Consider the following 19,341-nt stretch of genomic DNA (forward strand, 5'->3'; position numbering starts at 1 on the left):
ACATGACCTGGGGAGGCTGTTCCCTTGTCTTACAGGGGACAGAGGAGGGCAGATCGGTGGCGTGGATGTGAACCTAGAGAAACCTGGAGAAGTAGGATGCCACACTGATGGGGAGTGGGTTTCCACAACTGGGCACTCCCACTGAGCTGCTTTTTTGCCCATACTGCAAGCTTCTGCAAAATGGGAGCTTTAAGAATCCTTGCTGCTTCCCAACAATGCCCTTAGTTGGTGCTGAACAGACACATGTTGAATGAATTAGTGAATAAATCATACAAGGAAAAGAGGACATCCTGTCTTCTCCCAGTGGAAATATCCCAACCCCATAGGCAAGAGGTGTATTTGAGGGCAAATAGTTTGATGAGTGTAGGATATTCACCATTAGGAAGGGTTGGCCAACCTGACATTATCCCCTCCGAGCCTTGCTAATCGACAGATTCACTGAAGAAACAAGAGGAACATGATCACTGCAGAACACCAGCTGGGCAGGGACATGCCTTCTGGGTAGAAGCGTGGCCCCCTAAAACCAAAAATCCTCCTAGAATCTGTCCATGTGACTTTTATTTGGGAAAATAGAAAAAGTGTCTTTATGGTTCTCATTAAGGTAAGGATCTCAAGATAAAATCCACCTAGAGTCAGGGTGAACCCTAAATTCAATTATAGGTGCCCTTCCTTATAAGAAAAGGGCAGAAGGGTATTTGAGACACACAGACACAGAGACAACAACCATATGAAGACAAAGGGAGATATGGGAGAGATGTGGCCACAAGCCAAAGAATGCCTGGAGCCATCTGAATTTGGAAAGAGGGGGAAGAATTCTCCCCTGGAGCCTTTGGTGGGAGTATGGTACAGCCCACACTTTGGTTTCAGACTTTTGACCTTCAGGCAAATTTATCTGATGAAAGAATAAATTTCTGTTGCTTTAAGCCACGCAGTTTCTGCTGCTCTGTTATGGCAGCCCTAGAAAATACACCGCCCAACCACAGATAGGCCAAAATAAAGGGAAGATTTCAGTCTTGGTAAACTTAGGAAGCATCTTGCAATCAAAGCAGAGAATGATGCAGGTCTCTTGTCAGCATACACACAAGCTTTGAGTTTTATAGCGTTTTTTTGTTGCTGTTGTTCTGTTTTTATTTTGATTCATCTATGGGGGTTTCTCTCTAATCTTTTCAGTATTTCAGGGCCTTTGAAGATCCTAACATGTCCCTGAAGTAGGGATAGGGAAAGGAAAAAGAGAAGGGGAGGAAGGAGAGGAGAGAGAGGAAGAAAAGGAGAACAAAGCAAAGAGGAAGAAAGACACTTTGATCCAGCCAGCCCGCCTGGGTGTCTGGCCAGTTAAAGAAGACATCAGAGGAGACAGGCTGGGATGTTCTCTTGCTCCCAGGCAGAGCGGGCGGGAGGGGACTTCAGCTGCATGAGAAACAGGGCCAGTGAATGAGGAAGTCATCCTGTCAACTGGAGGAAAGAGCCTTTCTCTCTTCCTGGCCGTGGGAGGTGGAGGAACTGCCAGTCATGGCTCTTGGACTTTGTCTGGGAACCTGGGTCTCTGTGCAGAGCCTCACCTCCCCCTGCATGACAGCCACGCTGATGGCTTGTCAAGGGCAAAGCTGATGAGAGGGGCCCTGGCTGTGGCAAGCAGTGGCCCGAGAAATACACTTGCTACAGGCAGACAAGCTGCTGAGACCCATCACAAAACCAGAGTGGACAAGGTAGGAAGGAGATAAAGACTGTGATTTAGAGACCTTCTGGCCAAGACTCAGCACGTGCTGGGTTATCTCAGTGATGGCTCCCTGGTGGGGGCAAAGGGAGTGCCAGATGTCTCCCAGGTCCCAGAAGCAGGCACCTGGAATCTTAAGGATATGGGACCTCATGGGGAAAAAGAGCAGCCAGCTCCCTCAGAGGCCCTGTGATGCCTGCAGGAAAGTCTCCACAGAGTGTGATGGGAGAGACTCCCACTGGACAGGAAACATACTTTTATCTCCCCCTCCTATTTCTTCCCTGTGAAATTTAGTAAGATCCCAAACTCTGCATTTTATTGATTTTTATTTTTTTATCATTATACTTCCTTTTTTCTCTGTCCTAATGGGAAGAGATTTTTAAGTACTACTTGGACCACACCAGGAGCAAAGCATGGTTTAGCCAATAAAAGCACAGACTATAGGGTTGGACAGGCCTGGGTTTAGATTCTTACTAATGCGTAGCCTCGGCAAGTGAAAGTACCACTCTGAGCCTCAGTTTGGTATGTTGATGGGCCCTTGCCTCAGTTTCCCCATCTGTAAAATGGGGACAATATTCTGATTTACAGGGTTGTTAGGAGGATTTTATGATATGGATGGTAAGACTCCATGCAAGGTAGACATTTAATCAACCTTGGTTCCTTCCTCTTCCCAAGAGGCTGCCCTGCCTTTGGAGTGGAAAGTGTGAGGCAGGAAAAGAAAGTCTGGAATTTGAAATGCACACGTGCTGGGCGGCCATCCAGCAACAGTGAATGCCATTGGTCCACTTTGGGCCCGCCCCCAAAGTCCGCAGCCAATGGCAACATCGTTTCCTTGCCCAACCCTTTCTGGTTTCTCCCTGCTTTCTGAAGGCCCCGGGGAACAGCCCAGGTGGAAGCTCACATTCAAAAGGCAGGAGGGCACTCCTGCTCCTGAAATCCTCCATCAGATGACAGCCAGCATTGGGGACAGCACTCACCAGCTCCATGCACCTGCGGCTGGCCTCCGCCTCGCGTTGCACCAGCTCTTCCATGTCCGCCTTCAGCTCCTCCAGGCGCCGCTGATAATACTGGCTGCTCTCCCGCTGCTGGGACTCGGACTTGGCCGCCTGCGTGAGCTCCTCACCCATCTTGATCAGGCTGTCCCGAAGCCGGATCACCAGGACCTGGATCAGAGCGGAGAGCACACACCCATCGTGTTATTAGAGGCCAGGGGCAGGGGACAGGGGGCTCCGGGAAGAGAAATCCTGTGCTCAGTCTCTCTGCATTTGTATAAAGTCATCAGGATGATCATTTTGATTTCTGCTACAGAAAAGAAGAATTTACTTTAAAAACCTAGTCAGTGATAACTGCTATACCGAGAGGCAGCCTTGCATATGGATAAGCACCCTGGTTGTTTATTTGTTTTTATAAAGATTTTTATTTATTTATTTGACAGAGAGAGAGATCACAAGTAGGCGGAGAGGCAGAGAGAGTGAGAGAGAGGTGGAAGCAAGCTCCCCGCCGAGCAGAGAGCCCAATGCAGGGCTCGATCCCAGGACCCTGAGATCAAGACCTGAGCCGAAGGAAGAGGCTTAACCTACTGAGCCACCCAGGCACCCCAGCACCCTGGTTTTGAATACGCTCTAGGTTCAATCCTCACCACTACCTCTTCCTGGCTGTGTGACCTTGGGCAAGTTATTTAACCTTTCAGAGAGACAGGAATGATAATAGGGTTTATGTCCCAGGGATGCTGTCAGAATTGAAAACGTTAAGTTCTGCAGACGGCTCAGCTCAGTGCCTGGCACACCAGGCATTCTAGACAAGGGTTGGGAATTATCAATATTTATAGCAACCCTCATCATTTTATGAAGCTGTGCGTTGGGGCGCACACCACATTGGGAAATCAAAACCCCTTCCCCAGCGTGGGTTTTGGGTTCCCTATTTGTAAAACAAGGAGGTTTGATCAGATAATCTTCCATGAATGTGCCTCAGCTCTTAGCTTTAAGGCATTTTCCCTTTTCTGGGTGTGTGTGGGAGGGGGACAAGCCAAGAGGACACAATGAAACAGTAAAGAGAAAGGAGCTGTGGGCATCACCATTGCTAGAGAAAACAAACCCAAGTACTGTTCTGCAGAATTCATTAGTTGGCCAACAAGCCCGGAGCCAATCGATTCTGATGGGCAAATACTCGAGTGTTGACCTAAAACTGAGCCTGCATGAATATTTTAGGCCCTTGCTCACGACTCTGAGCCCCTCTCCAGATCAGAGCCTGAATAATGGTCTAAAAGAAAAGCTTTACTATTCAATTGCCCTTCGCCTTTCGAATGGAGTTTAGCAACAATTTCAAAGGGCAGCAGGGGGGTTAAAAGGAAGAAGATCAGTTCACAAATGGTGTTCCCAAGGTACCTCATCTCAAGGACCTGGGATTCTACTAAATTCAGATCATGATGGCAGAGGGGGGAAGTGAATTTGGACATAGAATCTGCCACTGAAAGTTTTCTTTTATTGTAATTTTATTTACTTCTCTGCTATCACTTGATTATGCTAGAATCAAGCTAAAAAAAATCTGAAAGAGCCCAACATTATGTACACTTAAAATGTAGGAGATCAAAGTGTTCCGAGGTGATCTGCAGAGACAATTATGCCTTGAGGGATCCCCTGAGCAATTCTAAGAAGCACTGAGGGTCAAGGAAAAGAAGAATCTTTCTCTGTTCTTCATATAAACCATCCTTCTTAGAGATGAAATGCCCAGCAGGGGATTGGGAGAAGGTTTCTAAGTGAGGAATGCAGCCTCCCATTTCCAGATGCACCATCATCCTGTGGCTAAGCCAGCTGACTGCAGAGAAATTATAGCCTGGGAACAGTGAGGGTCTATTGTCAATCTAGTCCTGTCTCTGACACTACCTAGCTGTATCTTGAACAGGTCACTCGACCTCACTGGGCACATCTTGTAGTTTATTTGGTGGGACAGATCCCACCTGCCCCATGGGTTTGCGATGAACTTCCAGAGGAGAGAGAGATGAGAAACAGCTTTGACAATGGTGAGGTTCACTGGGCCATGGCTCCTGTCACTGGCCCACAGAGCTAAAGGTAAATGTAATCATTGAACCTTGCCCCAGCCCGTCTATGTATTACCTGCCCTTCTCATGGTCCAGCAGGCAATGCCACCTCCTCCTGGAAGCCTCCCTGATTCCCAAGCTTGAAAAGACCAACATCTCCTAAACCTCCCAGCCCTCTCTCTGTATTTATACACATATTTCACCCACATCTCCTACAACACTCTATGTTTCTGGAAAGTGGAATCTGCTTTTTTGTACCTCCACCCGCCATGCACCTAAACCAGAGCCTGGTACATACTAAGAGCAAAATATATTTCTGCTCAAAGCGAGTGTTGCATGCATAAGTGTATGAGAGGGTGGATGGAGATGGGCAGGACAGGATCAGTGGATAAAAACGTGGACAGACAGAAAGGTGAAGGTCTGAAGAAAGGGAAGGATCAGAGGAAGAGAAGATAGTGGAGAAAGGAAGGAAGAAGAGACAGAAGGGGGATGATGGATGGAGGTAGACAGAGGTGGATGGAGGTGGGTAGGCTGGACAGATAGGGACTTACGGGACCATGTGTCTGAGGCAGGCAGAAAGGAGGGAGTTGGGGGGAAGGAACGCTGATGGGAGATGGTAGAGGAATATGGATTCAGAGAAAGGCGTGAGCAGATGAAAGGATGGTCAGAGGATGGACAGAGCATTTCCAAAAGCCCCACTGCTTTCACCCTGAGTAACAGCTGCATGTCTGCCAATACCTCAAATCTCTTAATCTGCACTTTCTGGAACTCCGTCTTGTTCTCCAGGTCACAGATAACCGCCTCCTGCCTCTTGACAATGGCTCGGTCCACGGTGGACTGCTCCAGGTATTCAATGCGCATCTGAGCCACCTGCAGCTGGGAGCGAACCCGAGACATCCATTGGCCACCTGCTGGCCCCAAGTCCCAGCATCAAGACACATACAGGACTTAACCCCAGGCCCATTCACACACCGCCTCCTTCTTGGCTCTGATGATATGTGTTCAAGGGACAAGCACAAACTGTCAGTACCCTCCCAGCAGCCCATGCCCTGGGGTCGCTGAGGCTGGAGGTGATGTTTACCGTGTGTCTTCAGCATCTAACACAAAACTTTCAATCAGCAAGCTTCGGGATCCCAGCATGCAACCAAGTGTGGGCTTGGGACCCAAGCACATTCATCAGAGTTCAAAGCCAGGCTCTGCCCCTTTCCAGCAGGAGGTACCTGGGCAGTTCGCCTCCTTGAGCTCCTTCTTTCATTTTTGTGTGTGTGAGGACTGATGGCCATTAGTAGCTGGTATATAATAAGCACCCAGCAGAGGCCTCGTGTTGCCATTATTTTTGTGCTGTTGGTGTTACTCACACCTAGGGACATTTGCTCAAGGCCCTGTCACATCGGCAGAAACCCTAAGCAGGTGCACACAACAGTTCAAGAAGGGCTTCGAGAATTGCATGGATAAGAGCAACCCTTTAGCTAATGAGTGAAACTCAGGGGTGTTTGGAAGAACCATGGCTTCAAAGGAAGATTTCACAAAGGATGAGGAAGGATCCTGTCTCGCCCAGACCATCCCTTTGTCCTTGAGAACATTTCTCAGAGGAGGAAAATCTTGCACAGAATGGCTGATGAGTTTCACTGCATAGGGCATGTCTGGAGGCTGAACTGGCATGAGCAAGAGTCTGTGTGTGTGTGTGTGTGTGTGTGTGTGTGTGTGTGTGTGTGTGTGTTTCCACTCAATTCATTTGGTGCACAGCTCAAGTTGAGTGAGTAGACGGATGGATGGATGGATGAGGGACAGTTTTCAGGATCCAAACGGGGAGGTCCCAGAAAGACTCCTTCCTTTCCTCCCCACCACAAGGGCAGCTCTGAGCACGTACTTGTTCTTGAAGTTTGTGCTTCTCCTTCTTGGCTTCCTCCAGCTGTAGCTGCAGTTCTTGGATCTGTCCAATGTCAGTAGCAGACTAGTGAGACAAAAAAAAAAAGTCACCTTGAGGCTTCACTGGGGACCTACCGCTGGCAAGCCCTTCTCCCCACTTCCACCCTCCAGATGTCTCAGAGCCTCCGTGACAATAGCTTGTTCCAAAGAGTTACTGCTTACATCCTCCCCACATCGTCCATCTCAGTGTCTGCTGAGTCACTCCCGTTATATAAGCCCATGGCTTTGGTCAACCGCCCAGCACACTATCAGACACTCTTGAGAGCCCAGATGGAAATGGGCTGGCCATGGCAGCAGGGCCAGATTAGAAGGGAAGGGGACTCCCGAGTGTGTCAGGTGACTGGGATTCTAGACTTGGATACTGGCCTTGGCCTTTCTGTCCCTCAGTATCCCCATCTGTAAAATGGGCTGAGAGTCTCTGCTTAGCTCCTCTACCTGGGCTTTGTTCAGAGATGAAATGAGGCAGTGGAGACTATAAACGTCCTTTAAAAAAAGAAGAACCAAACTGTTAAGCATGATTATCTCTGAAGAGAGGAATTCCAACGGGCAGGAGGGCCCCTCGCTTTCTATTTTCCACCTGTCTTTATTATTTAAATTATTTATGACACACATATGTGTATACTGTTTCTGTAATTGATCCAATGCAGAAATTTCCCTTTGACCCAAAATAAGTGTGAGTCACAAAGGCAGAAGAGGGCATAGGTTATTTCTGTGATAATTGTTGTAGTGTCAAGGATATAATCGGTTATTTTTTTAAGATTTTATTTATTTATTTGACAGAGAAAGAGAGATCACAAGTAGGCAGAGCAGCAGGCAGACAAAGAGAGGGGAAGCAGGCTCCCTGCTGAGCAGAGAGCCCGATTCAGGGCTCGATCCCAGGACCCTGGGATCATGACCTGAGCCAAAGGCAGAGGCTTAACCCACTGAGCCACCCAGGTGCCCCAAATTGGTTGTTTTTATTATCATTATTCCTTTTTTGGCAGAAATTCCCCCAGATTCCCATCTCGGTAGGATGCATTTGAAGTCTGGCAGGTAAGGTATCATGGATCCCCTCTGGGGTATAACGTGGGGAAGATGCGCCTTACTCTTGGAGGAAGTTGCTCTCTCCACCCCCCAGTTATCAGAAACCTGCCAGGGATCCCCATCACTCATCGGTCTGTTTAACCCCAAAGCCTCTGCTGCACCCCATCCTACCACCATGCCTCCTGACTGTGTCCTGGGTCTGGCCACCTACCCACATCTACTCCACTCCCCGGTACAAGCCAGCTAACCCTCTCCCTCTTGTTCTGGTCACTAAAACATTTGCTGATAATTCCCATCACACATAAAATAAAACTCATCTCAGCTTTTGAGCCCCCGGTCTGGCCCTGCTCTGCCGGCCTCGCTGAGCTCCTCCTGGATCATGCTCCCCTCGCTGGCCTCCTTCCAGCCTCTCAAATGGGCCATCTTAGGCCCTTTGCCTGTGCTGTTCCATCTGCCTGGAATACTTCCCGCAACCCTCACTTCCACCCAACCTAATTAACTCCTGTGCCTCATTCAGATCTCCATTTGAGAGTCACCTCCTTGGGGAAGCCCTCCCTGACCTCCAACCAAGGTCAAGATTTACAGAAACGTGCTCATTTCTTTTCCAGACACTAAGTTCCTTTTGCAAGTGCCCCCACTCTGTTCTGGGTGATTATATGAGGAGGTCTGCCCAGCCCATTCACCTCATGTGAATGCAGGGACAGGACGTGATTTTCTCAATCCAGTATCTTTGGCATTTCATATGGTAGCAAATGCATGGTGGGGGCCCAGTCATTATTAAACAAATGAATGGATATAGATGTAGATTATGGAGAGGCAGATGAATAGATGAAAGGACGGATGGAAGAACGGTTAAGCGGGTGGAAGGATGGCTGGGTGGGTAGGTGGGTGAATGGGTAGAGGTATGGGTGGATGGGTAGAGGTATGGGTGAATGGGTAGAGGTATGGGTGAATGGGTAGAGGTATGGGTGAATGGGTAGAGGTATGGGTAGATGGGTAGAGGTATGGGTAGATGGGTAGAGGTATGTGTAGATGGGTGGCTAAAACGAGGACAGGTGAATGGGGGACGGACGAGCAGAGGAATGGTGGATGGATGAATATTCTGATGGGTAGTTAGGAGGGTATGTGGGTGTATGGATGTGTAGATATATGTATACATAAATCAAAAATTTTCCTGGTGGAGATGCCTTCCAGGAATGCACACCCATCTGAAGGTGACACCCGCCTCCATTAGGACATGAAATTTCACTGTCCCCATCACTGTAGTATCTATCCCACCCAGGCCCTAGGATCAGAGAGCGGCCCAATCACATCCCCTTTCTTGACATCTTCCCCCAGCCCCCCACGCCCGGCCCAAGGCCACTAAACCTCCTTCCACTCTCCATCGCCACCTGAGCAATGAGGTCCTTGTGCTTCTGCATGAGGTCGTTCAGGTCGTCCTGGTCCTCGTCGATGCGCTTCAACAGGTCCGCTCTCTCAAACTGCAGCCGGTACAGCTGCTCGTCCACCTGGAGGGAGGCAGGACAAGGGTGAGGGGACAGCTAGAAGGGTGGCTGGGAAGGGGACACCACGGGCCTCAGGAAGAGCCAAGTGGGGAGGCTCACCTGTGACTGTGTCAGATGAGTGACCATGTACTAGAAAGGATGGTCATGGGTGTGTCCATGCATGATGTGTGGGGGGGGGGGCACACATGTGGTTGTGTGAATGCATATGTGCCCGTGATGGCTAGACATCTGTGTAAGCCCACATGGGCTCACATTTCATGCCTGGGACATGCACGTGAATACAGACCTCTCTGAGTACAGATTCTCTCTGAGGACCAGGACTCTGTTCTGTTCACAGGTCTATTCCTCTCCCCACCCCGCTGTACCAGGCCTGCCTACAGCAGGTGCTCAGGAAATATGTCTTGGGTGGTTGGGTAGAAGTGATGCATATTTTACCTAAGAGGGCATTGATCTGTGTGTCTGGTGATTTTGGAGGTGAGGGCGTGCATTCATTTATGTGCGTGTGTGCATATGAATGTTTGTGGGCAAGTTCCTCTTAACCTGGTGCTAACAAAATCTGGAACAAAGGGGACCCTGAGACAAACTTTTGCCTATAAATCTGTGGCTACACTTAAATTTTAGGATTTCACATGTGGAGTAAAAATTTAAGCTCACCTTGTATGCACAGATCGGTGACTTAGAAAGGCACACCTGATTTCTGCCAATATAGTAGATTCATAATATGTGTTCACTTCCCCCATTCAGGGGTGAGCACGTAGTAGGTTCATAATAGATGGCTGGGTCCGTTATAGGAGTGAGCCTAAGTGGGCCTGTGAGAGATACGCTCATCTCCATTTATAAGAATGAACATATACCCGTACAATTATAAAGGCCAAGTCCCTTGTAATGGTGGTAAGCACACAGGAGGACTACAACAGGTGCCTGGGAACCACTTACAGTGGTGAACACACTGTGGGAATACTATAGACATTTCTGTTCTCAGGTAGGGTGCTGAGAAAACAGGTTCCTACTGAATATATCCCCACCATGCTGAGCACACAGTAGGTCTACCTTTGCAGAGGTGAACACACAGTCAGCCCTCATATATGCCCTGATACCTTTATAAGGCTCAGCTCATAGTAGGATATCTGTGCTCTCAGGAAGTCCCCAATAAGTGTCCTTTGTCTCTCTTACAGTGTCGAGCACAGAGTGGGCCCATGCTAGCCGCCACAGCTCTGTGCTGGCCCGGGGCTCCACAGTTCCAGGAAGGGACAGGTACCAGGTTCTTGCTCCGGGTCATGTTCTCCAGCTCGCTGTGCATGTTCTCCAGGTCCACGGTCAGTGCCTTCTGCGTCTTCAAAGCATCCTCACACTTGGCTTCACTCTGCTCCAGCTGTGCCAGGCAGGAGAATGAGAAGAGAAGAGCCTCAGAAGGCCGCCTCCTTGAATGCCCTTCCCCTCTGGCTCGGGCCCTCTCCGGTGGCACAATAATTTACAGATGGTCCCCATGTCTTTGCAACTATTCATCAACCCACAACGAGGGGAAGCGACTGCGTTTGCATCTGAGGCGGCCAGATTCTGAGCTGCTCAAAATTGAACAGGCGCTGTCCCATGAAATAAGGCTAGTCCGCTTTGGTGCCAGGAGCTAGGCCCCAGCCCCGCTCAGCGAATATTTGCTGACACTCACTTAGTGTGTGCCGTGAACAGTCAGCCTGGGCCCTGGCCCACCATGGGAGAAGGGGAGTCAGAAAGGGACAGCCTCACTGAGCAGCAAAGGAAGGAAGACATGGAGACACTAAGAATACAAGATGAAGTCAGGGAAGGCTTCCTGGAAGAGGTCCTTGAAAGTCAGTAGGAAGTTGACAAGGAGATGCTTCCTTTGTTTATTTATTTTTTTTAAGAGAAAGAGAGAGAGAGAGTATAAGCTGGGGGAGGGACAGAGGGAAAGGGAGAGGGACAAGCAGGGCTCCTGGGTGGCTCAGTGGGTTAAGCCTCTGCCTTCGGCTTGGGTCATGATCTCGGGGTCCTGGGATCAGGTCCCACATCGGGCTCTCTGCTCTGCAGGGAGACTGCTTCCTCCTCTCTCTCTCTCTCTCTCTGCCTCTCTGCCCACTTGTGATCTCTCTCTGTCAAATAAATAAAATCTTAAAAAAAAAAAAAGGAAATATGAGAGGGACAAGCAGATTCCCATCTAAGCGAGAAGCAGGGAACCCTGACACTAGGCTCCCTCCTAGGATCCTGAGATCATGACCTGAGCCAAAGTCAGACTGAGCTATCCAGGTGCCCCCAAGTAGACATCTCTTAACCAGGTTTCAGCATTGCAAACCCCCTTTAAATGGTATGTGAACTTTTTGCCATGGGAGCATTTTCTCAAAGATTAAGAGCCACTGACCTAAACAAAGTTTTTCTTTCCCACTCTTTCCTTTCTCATCCATTCACTTGCCTGCACCCAGCCAGCCTCCTGTCTTAGCAGAGAGGGGCCATCTAACAGGTCCAAGTACCTACACAGCCCCAGAAGATGGTCATGCCCCACTGGAAAAAAACACATTCGGTCACAATCCCTAAGTCCATGCTACAGTTGGCAGTTTCCCCTGGATTTCCAAACCCTAGAATCCCTGAGCAGAACACAGCCTCAGAAATCGACCAAGGAGAATGCTCAGGGTTCAGAGAGGGACAGTGCCTTGCCTGAAGTCACACAGCTAGCTGCAAGGAGTGAAGACAGTCGCTTGTATTGTCCAGACCAGCTGATTCTCACAGCCAGGCCACTGCCCCACCAAAATTAATAATAGTAAGGTTGGGGCTCCCAGATAGGGGGAAAAAAAAAAGGCAAGCTAGAGTCCCCGTGAAATGACATGACGTGCATACAGTCTCTGGTCCCTGAGGCCACCAAGCAAGTGGGAGGGCCCCATTGATCTATAAAAGGAAAACAATTGAGCCATTGTGGAGATCACAACTGACCAAGGTTGGGGGGGCTGCTCTATGGGTAAAACCCCTTTGGGGTCATTTTCATCTCCTTCCAAACTGGGCAGAGAATGTCTTCCACAGCATTTTAGGAGCTCAGCCCCTATGTTAGAATAACAACAATGACAATGGAAGGCGGGGAGAATGGAGGTCACCATCAATTTGAATATCTCCTGCCAAGCACCTCCGAAAAGGTTCCGCTTTCTTTTTGGCTTGTAATCTTCATCTTTGAGCTGTGAGGTTCATACTGCTGATATCCCCATTTTACACACAGCTTTCTCACACGAACCTCTAGTGCCAGCTCCACCTCACTGCTGGCAGCCAAGGTCCACAAACCCTCCTCCCCACCCAGTTTTCCAAGTCCCCAAGAACAATGTATTCCCACAGCGGGCTCAGTTCCTTGAGGCCCATTCCCCTTGGTGTGGGGGCTGGGACACACAGAGAGTGATGCTGAGCAAGGGGAGCACCACGGACAGGGTGAATCAGAAGTCAGGTATAGTCTCATAATCCTGCAGGTGACTCCAGGGCCTCTGGCAAGGCAGGGAGGTGGCAAGGAGGGCTCCCTGCAGCCAGAGGCCTCACTAAGCTAAGACCTGAAAGACGCAAAGAGACAGCCGTGTAGAGAATGAGGAGGAAGAAACAGTGCCCTGAGTGGAGGCAGCAGCTGGTGCAAAGGCCCTGAGGCAGGAACAAGAACAGAAGTGAAATTGGTGCTGAAAGACAGAAAGGTGGCCAGTGTGACTGGACAGCTGTACAGAGATGGGGAGGGGGCAGGATGCTGAAGGAATGGATTGAGTGGGGGTGGGGAGTTGGCACATTAGTGAGGCTAGTGAGTGAAGTGCAGGTTCATTTTCAGTCTGCAGGGAAACCACTGATGGAGGAGGAAGCAGTTAGCACAATCTACCTTGGCTGCTGCGGGGAGGATAGGTTTTAGTAGGCAAGACTGGAAATGGGGCAGCAAGTAAGGACACACCGTGGGGTGTGCCAAGAAGGAAAGGTCTGGGTGGGCAGGAGCAGGTGAGCATCATGGGAGATGAGGTCAGGTAACTAAGAGTGGAAAGAAGACATCTCACTGGGTCTCACTCCCAGGCCAAACTGCCAGGCTCAGGGCCAAGAGGCAAGTGAGGGCCACTGTCAGTAACCGAATAGTGAAGCGCCAAATACGAAGACAGCACTTTCCATCTGCTGAGCCCCTCCTTGAGCTAAGGGTTTTGGCAGCGTGATACCCTGGTCCTCAGAGCCTCCCTGGAGCGAGCAGGCTCCATTTGTATCTCCATTTTCCACGTGGTAGATGATCAATGATTAAGAAATAATCCTTCCTTTCCCCCATCTCCCTGAAGTATGCAGAGTGAGGACGATTCATCCCCGAGCGGAGATGGACATGGCTGTTAGTGTTCTTCTTAGCTCCTCTGGGTTAGGGATAGGATTCTCTTGGCCATGATGGGTCTTGGCATTAACAGTTGTACCTGCTACTGTTGTCGGGGGCCATTTCCAGGACACTGTGCTCTCTCCATCTTGCTTTGTAAAAGCTCCACAAGACCTCTTGGGAGCAGGGCACAACCTTTAGGAACCACCTGGTATAGGAGGACACCGGGGCTCGCAGAGGGGAAAGGACTTGCCCACAGTCACGCAGCAGATCAGCGGAGAGGCCCGGCTGGTCCAACCCCAGAGTCCACGCTCTTTCCTGCTGGGCTCCCCTGTGCCTCCTGAAAAGCCCCTCTCTGGAAGGTCTGGGCCACAAGGGAAGGCCAGATTATAATAAAGGGAAAGCTCCTTTGCAGAGCAAACTGTTGGCTCAGTGGCTTGGTGACACCACGGCAGCCACCCAGGCAGGGTCGTGAGGTCCAGGACCGGGCTGGGGACTGCAGAATGTGAGGCAGAGCAGTCGGAGACAAGAGATAGGACTCAGGAGGCTGAATCAAGGAATCAGTGCAGTGGCGCCAAGGAAACGGGCACCATCCCAGATAAACAAGTTCACCCCCGAGGGAGGAGGAAGGAAACCAACACTTACTGATGCTGGCTGAGTGCCAGGTCCCACCCGATGTGGGGGTCAGAGCCTGGGCATGGAGCCAGACCTGGAGGATCGGCCTCTCTCAGCGGGTCTCGTAACCTCACACCTCAGTGTTCTCGCCTATAAAATGGGGAGAGTCCCACCATAGGGTCTATGTGATCCTGCATAGTGAGTGAGTGGACTCAGGGGCGTGCTCGGCACTGTGCCAGGCACTGAGAAAACCCGAGGAGAGTAATTGCAGTTGTCTCTGTTGTCTGTCCCTTTCCTACCCTTAAAAGCCTTACACATTGGCGTTTTAACCCCATGACAGAGGCCAGGAGAATGAAAGGAAATGGAGCCATCGAGCTCCCATTGCTGGGATGAGGCAGGGCCTGGGCTCCCACCATCTCAAGGAGCAGATTCAGGCTTCCTGGCAGACGGGGTGGGGGGCGGGGGAGGGTGCCAACCCCAAAGGGGCACAAGCCAGGAGGATCTGGAAAGGCAAGACATGAATCCCCATCACCACCCCCCACCACACCCAGCAGCCCCAGATTTCTACTGGGCAGGCTCTGGGCCACTGCTGGCAAGCCATCTGAATGCTGAGATTTAAAAATCTCAATTTATGACACTTTAGGGAGTGGGAAGAAATACAGGGCCATCTCGGGCTGATTTTCCATTATGGATGGCCCGCTGTAAGAATAACTCACTGCATGTTATTTCCATATGGGGGCTGTTTGAGTGACATTTTTATGAAGTCGGGTGGCAAGTCATGCTGGGGCTGAGATCAGACCCTTTAGGGGAGTGACCTGGCCCACCGCCTCTCCACAAATGCCTTCCTTTCTTGGGGGCTCTCCAGGTGGGGCAGCCAGAGAGCAGAAGGAACAGGGCAGCCAGACTCCCCTCAGGAAAGGTTATTGGGTTGTGCTCCCCAGTCCTCATAGCCAGTGTGACAATGAGGATCCTGGGGGGGACAGAGGACACTTCACACCTTTTGGTTCCAAGTTACCATCCTCCCCAGGGATGACCCCTCCCGGGTGTCTTGTCAGACCTCCAAGACACAGGGTGGAGAGCGTTAGGGGGATAAAGTCTCTGGTGATTTCCATCTATTTCCAGACCTGGCATGGTGGTAACAGACAGGTCAAATGACTTACTGAGGGTTTCACAGGTTCTAAGCCACAGACTGGGATATGAATCCCACTCAGAGTCATTATGCTGCATTCCTTCTAGAACAGTAGTGCCCTGGACAGATGCTTTATAGGGGAAATTCTGTGATGTGTCTGCATAGTGTCTGTTCTCCCTTCTTTTGATAGTGTCACCCAATCCTCCCTGGGGGGGGGGAAATATATATATATATACATATGTGTGTGTGTATGTGTATGTGTGTGTGTATATATATATGTATATATATATATAAATATGTGTGTCTATATATATACACTCACATATATATAGACATACATATATTTTTATATATATATACATACACACACACACACACACACACACACATATATAATATATATCTCCACCCCCCAAATGTCCATGTGCTTCTGATGGAGTTAACCACCTCCACCCACCAAATGTCCATGTGCTTCTGATATAGTTAACCACCTGCCCCCACCTCAACACACAACTATGAAGTTTCAAAAACAGCATGTGACTCCACCTAGCTGATCAGAGCACTACTTCCTGTCAGCCAGAGGGCTTCGCTGTGGGACAGTAGCATGGCTGATATCAGGGGTTTTGCTGGGACTACAGAAACAAAGTTCATTCTCTGTGACGCAGGATGTGAGCCTGGAGTGTCTGTTTGATGGCCCTCTTCCTAGCAAGAATGAAAATATTGCCTAGAATAGAAGGTGACATCAAAGGTGCTAAGGCAAGAAACATTTGCAATGACATGGTTGGGGCACCTAGATCCAGCCAAGCCTGAAGGCAGCTTTTGCCTCAGAACTTTTCAGATATTTTGGCCAATAACTTCCCTTTTCCCTGCTTGAGCAAATTAGAGCTGTATGGCCGGGAGACAGATGCAGAATGAGTAAACAAGTTAGAGGAGAGAGTACATGTACCAAACACTTTAAACCACAGGTGACAGTGTTCATTGATCCTATCCTGCCAAGGATGTTGGATCAACATAGTGCCATATAAAACCCTGTGGTAGAATCACAATCCTTCATTCTTTATCTATTCTATGTATGGATCCCTCCCCACAGGAGGATAAATATTGCCCCTTCCTGATTGTTCAATGGGGAAAAGAGGAGGGAATGAGAATTCTCCCACACTGACTCAATGAGGCACTGTGTGGGCCCACTCGTTGCTCATTATCACTGTGGCCCACAGAAGCCCTGCATGGCAGGGATCAGCCCACTTCGTGTTACAAAAGAGGAAACTGTAACCCGGGGCAGGGGAAGGGTCGTGCCCAGGGTCAGATGCAAGTCAATGGAACTCTGAGCCTGTGCTCTTCTTGGGCCCCCACATTGCCCACTCTGCACACAAGTCTTTCCCTCCTGCTGAGTTCATCTCTCCGCATTCTCTCACAACATCCCCCTCCTTTCATTCCCCCGGAGGGCAATTGAGATTCCCATCACATAGACATCAACTACAACCCAGTGAATAGCATTACTTTCCTATGCAAAGCCATCTGCCTGCTTTAAATACCTGGTGAAAATGTTTGCTTTGGACTTATTAAGCTACTCGATGAGTGGGCTAGACATACGGAAGGAGGCAGGGAGAGGGAAAATGCTGGTATTACAGCTGAGCGATTAGAACCCCAATCTCAGGGTCTGGTTGAACAACGTGAGGGATTTAAGGATCCCGTATCACAAATGCCACGGGGAAGCCTTCTAAGAAATGGTGTCATTGGCAGGCCAAGCAAGAACTAACCTTCAGTAGGAAGGCCTTCCCTGAAGGGAATTACCAGCATCTCAAACTATAGAAGGCCCTGATATTGAACAAATTCAGTAAGTGCAAACATATTAAAAATGTCAGGCCAGGTCCACCAATGGTCTATCTGGCTCAGGAGCCTGATGACGGTGGCCCCAGGGGGAAATTTCCAAGACCATCTGGCAGTTACTCTCTGTGTCCTTGATCAAACCATTTGAGCATCTATTAAACATTCCATCATTTTCCTTACATTGTGCTAGAGGATCGTTATTTATTGATACATCAGAATGTTTTCTGAGTATTTACTGTTTCCATCTTCTTCCGAGTAAAAATAATCATTATCAGTAGCGGGATAATAGTAACCGCTTTCTGGATGCTTACCGCGAATATGTTAATTGCAACAAGTAACAATTCTGTGAAGCAGGTACTTTCATCACCGTTTTATTAAAGAAGAAATTGAGGCTCAGAGAGGTTAGTGAACTTGTCAAGATCACACAGCTTCTAAGTGGTGAATGGGGCCAGGACCTGAACTGAATTTTAAAGCTACAGCTTTTTCTTATAAGCCCTGTGGCAAGGGCTTCCCACCTGCTGAGTTAAACAGACCTCCTTTTACTCGTTTTCAGTCTATTTCTTTGTGGGTTTAAGAGTCCTTCCTCGGTGACAGACGTTAACTAAATTTGCTGTAGTGAGCATTTCGTGATGCAAATAATTGTCAAATCGCTAGGTTATACAGCTGAAACTAACATACAATACCTAATGTATATACTAACACAATATACTAATATTGTGTGTCAACCACACTTCAATAAAAATGAAAATTTTTAAAATAATTTTTTAATTTTTTTTTATAAACATATAATATATTTTTATCCCCAGGGGTACAGGTCTGTGAATCGCCAGGTTTACACACTTCACAGCACTCACCATAGCACATACCATCCCCAATGTCCATAACCCCACCCCCTCTCCCAACCCCCCTCCCCCCAGCAACCCTCTGTTTTGTGAGATTAAGAGTCACTTATGGTTTGTCTCCCTCCCAAGCGGAGAAAGACAACTATCATATGATCTCCCTGATATGATGAAGTGGTAAAAAATGAAAATTTTTTAATAAAAATTTGATTTTTAAAAAATTTAATTTTAAAAAATTTAATTAATTTATTTGACAGAGAGAGAGATCACAAGTAGACAGAGAGGCAGGCAGAGATAGAGGAGGAAGCAGGCTCCCTGCTGAGTGGAGAGCCACATGTGGGGCTCAATCCCAGGACCCTAAGATCATGACACCAGCTGAAGGCAGAGGCTTTACCACTCAGGCACCCCAATAAAAATGAAATTTAAAAAAGAGTCTTTCTTAATAGGATCTCAGGACTGCCCAGGTATTATGTGACTGGAACAGACCTCAAGAATTTCCTTCCTGCCTTCACCTGTGATGACAGTAGATTTGGAGTATGCCGATGTTCTCCAAAGAGAGAAAGAAAAATAAAAAAATAAGACTTGGAAAAGCAAGATAAAAAACACATAAAACACCCTCCCTGCCCCCATCCTATCATACCCTCATTTTTATCATATTTGCAACACCCCTTTGTTCCAGCACCCCACGGCTCCCCTAAACAATGCACTGTCGGAGTGTCTCCGGTCTGTCTTCTCGCTAGATAGTCGGAGCCCAGAGGCCCCTGGGGGCTTGCTCCCCTCTGGGTCCCTACGTAGTAGGGGCTCCACGCACATGCCCTGAGGGACAGGGCAAGAGGTCAGCTCAGCACATCACAAATCTGTCCCAGTCTGCAGGGCTGCCTCAGCCTATAGCCCGAGCTGCCTGCTGCCCACGCTGCCTGAGCCAGCCCTGAACACCTCCTCGGGAAGCCACCCTCTGCCTGGCTATCCCCAGCTCCTCCTGAGCTGGTCCGGACAGCCAGCTCCCCAGGAAGGACAAGGGGTGGGCCATGCAGGCAGGACCCTCCCTTGCAGGAGGAAATGACCCGGCTAGGGAGAGTGACCACACACTCATTCAACAAACCTACAGGGGCTGCATCCCAAGTCCAGGCTTGAGCCCCTAGTGGAGGAGTGAGGAGGAAGGAACTTCCTGCCGCCAGAACATACAGCTAACCAGAACACTCTCTACCTAACCAAGTGATTTTAAATTTGGATTCCAAGCTAATTGAGCCTGACCAAGTGGACCCCCTCACACTTAAGAGCTCTGTTCATAAAATGACAGAGCTAAGAGAAGGCAGCAGTGGACCTCAAAGTTTGTCCCCAGAGCAGGACAAAGTATTTGCAAGATACATAACCAGCAAAGGGCTTACATACCAGGATATTCTACAAATCACTG

At 49.1% G+C, this 19,341-nt stretch overlaps 1 protein-coding gene across 1 annotated transcript in view; it reads right to left on the reverse strand.

Annotated features, from left to right (window-relative positions):
- Positions 1–19,341, reverse strand: part of MYO18B (myosin XVIIIB) — a 255,291-nt gene that overhangs the window by 74,086 nt on the left and 161,864 nt on the right. Inside the window, exons 35-39 of the mRNA XM_032310793.1 lie at positions 10,467–10,580; positions 9,095–9,211; positions 6,622–6,705; positions 5,490–5,627; positions 2,692–2,877 (exon numbers count right to left, since the gene is read on the reverse strand). Coding sequence (XP_032166684.1) covers positions 2,692–2,877; positions 5,490–5,627; positions 6,622–6,705; positions 9,095–9,211; positions 10,467–10,580 — 639 coding nt within the window. The remainder of the gene's footprint in view (positions 1–2,691; positions 2,878–5,489; positions 5,628–6,621; positions 6,706–9,094; positions 9,212–10,466; positions 10,581–19,341) is intronic.

Source organism: Mustela erminea, chromosome 13 (assembly GCF_009829155.1).
Source record: "Mustela erminea isolate mMusErm1 chromosome 13, mMusErm1.Pri, whole genome shotgun sequence".
NCBI lineage: Eukaryota > Metazoa > Chordata > Mammalia > Carnivora > Mustelidae > Mustela > Mustela erminea.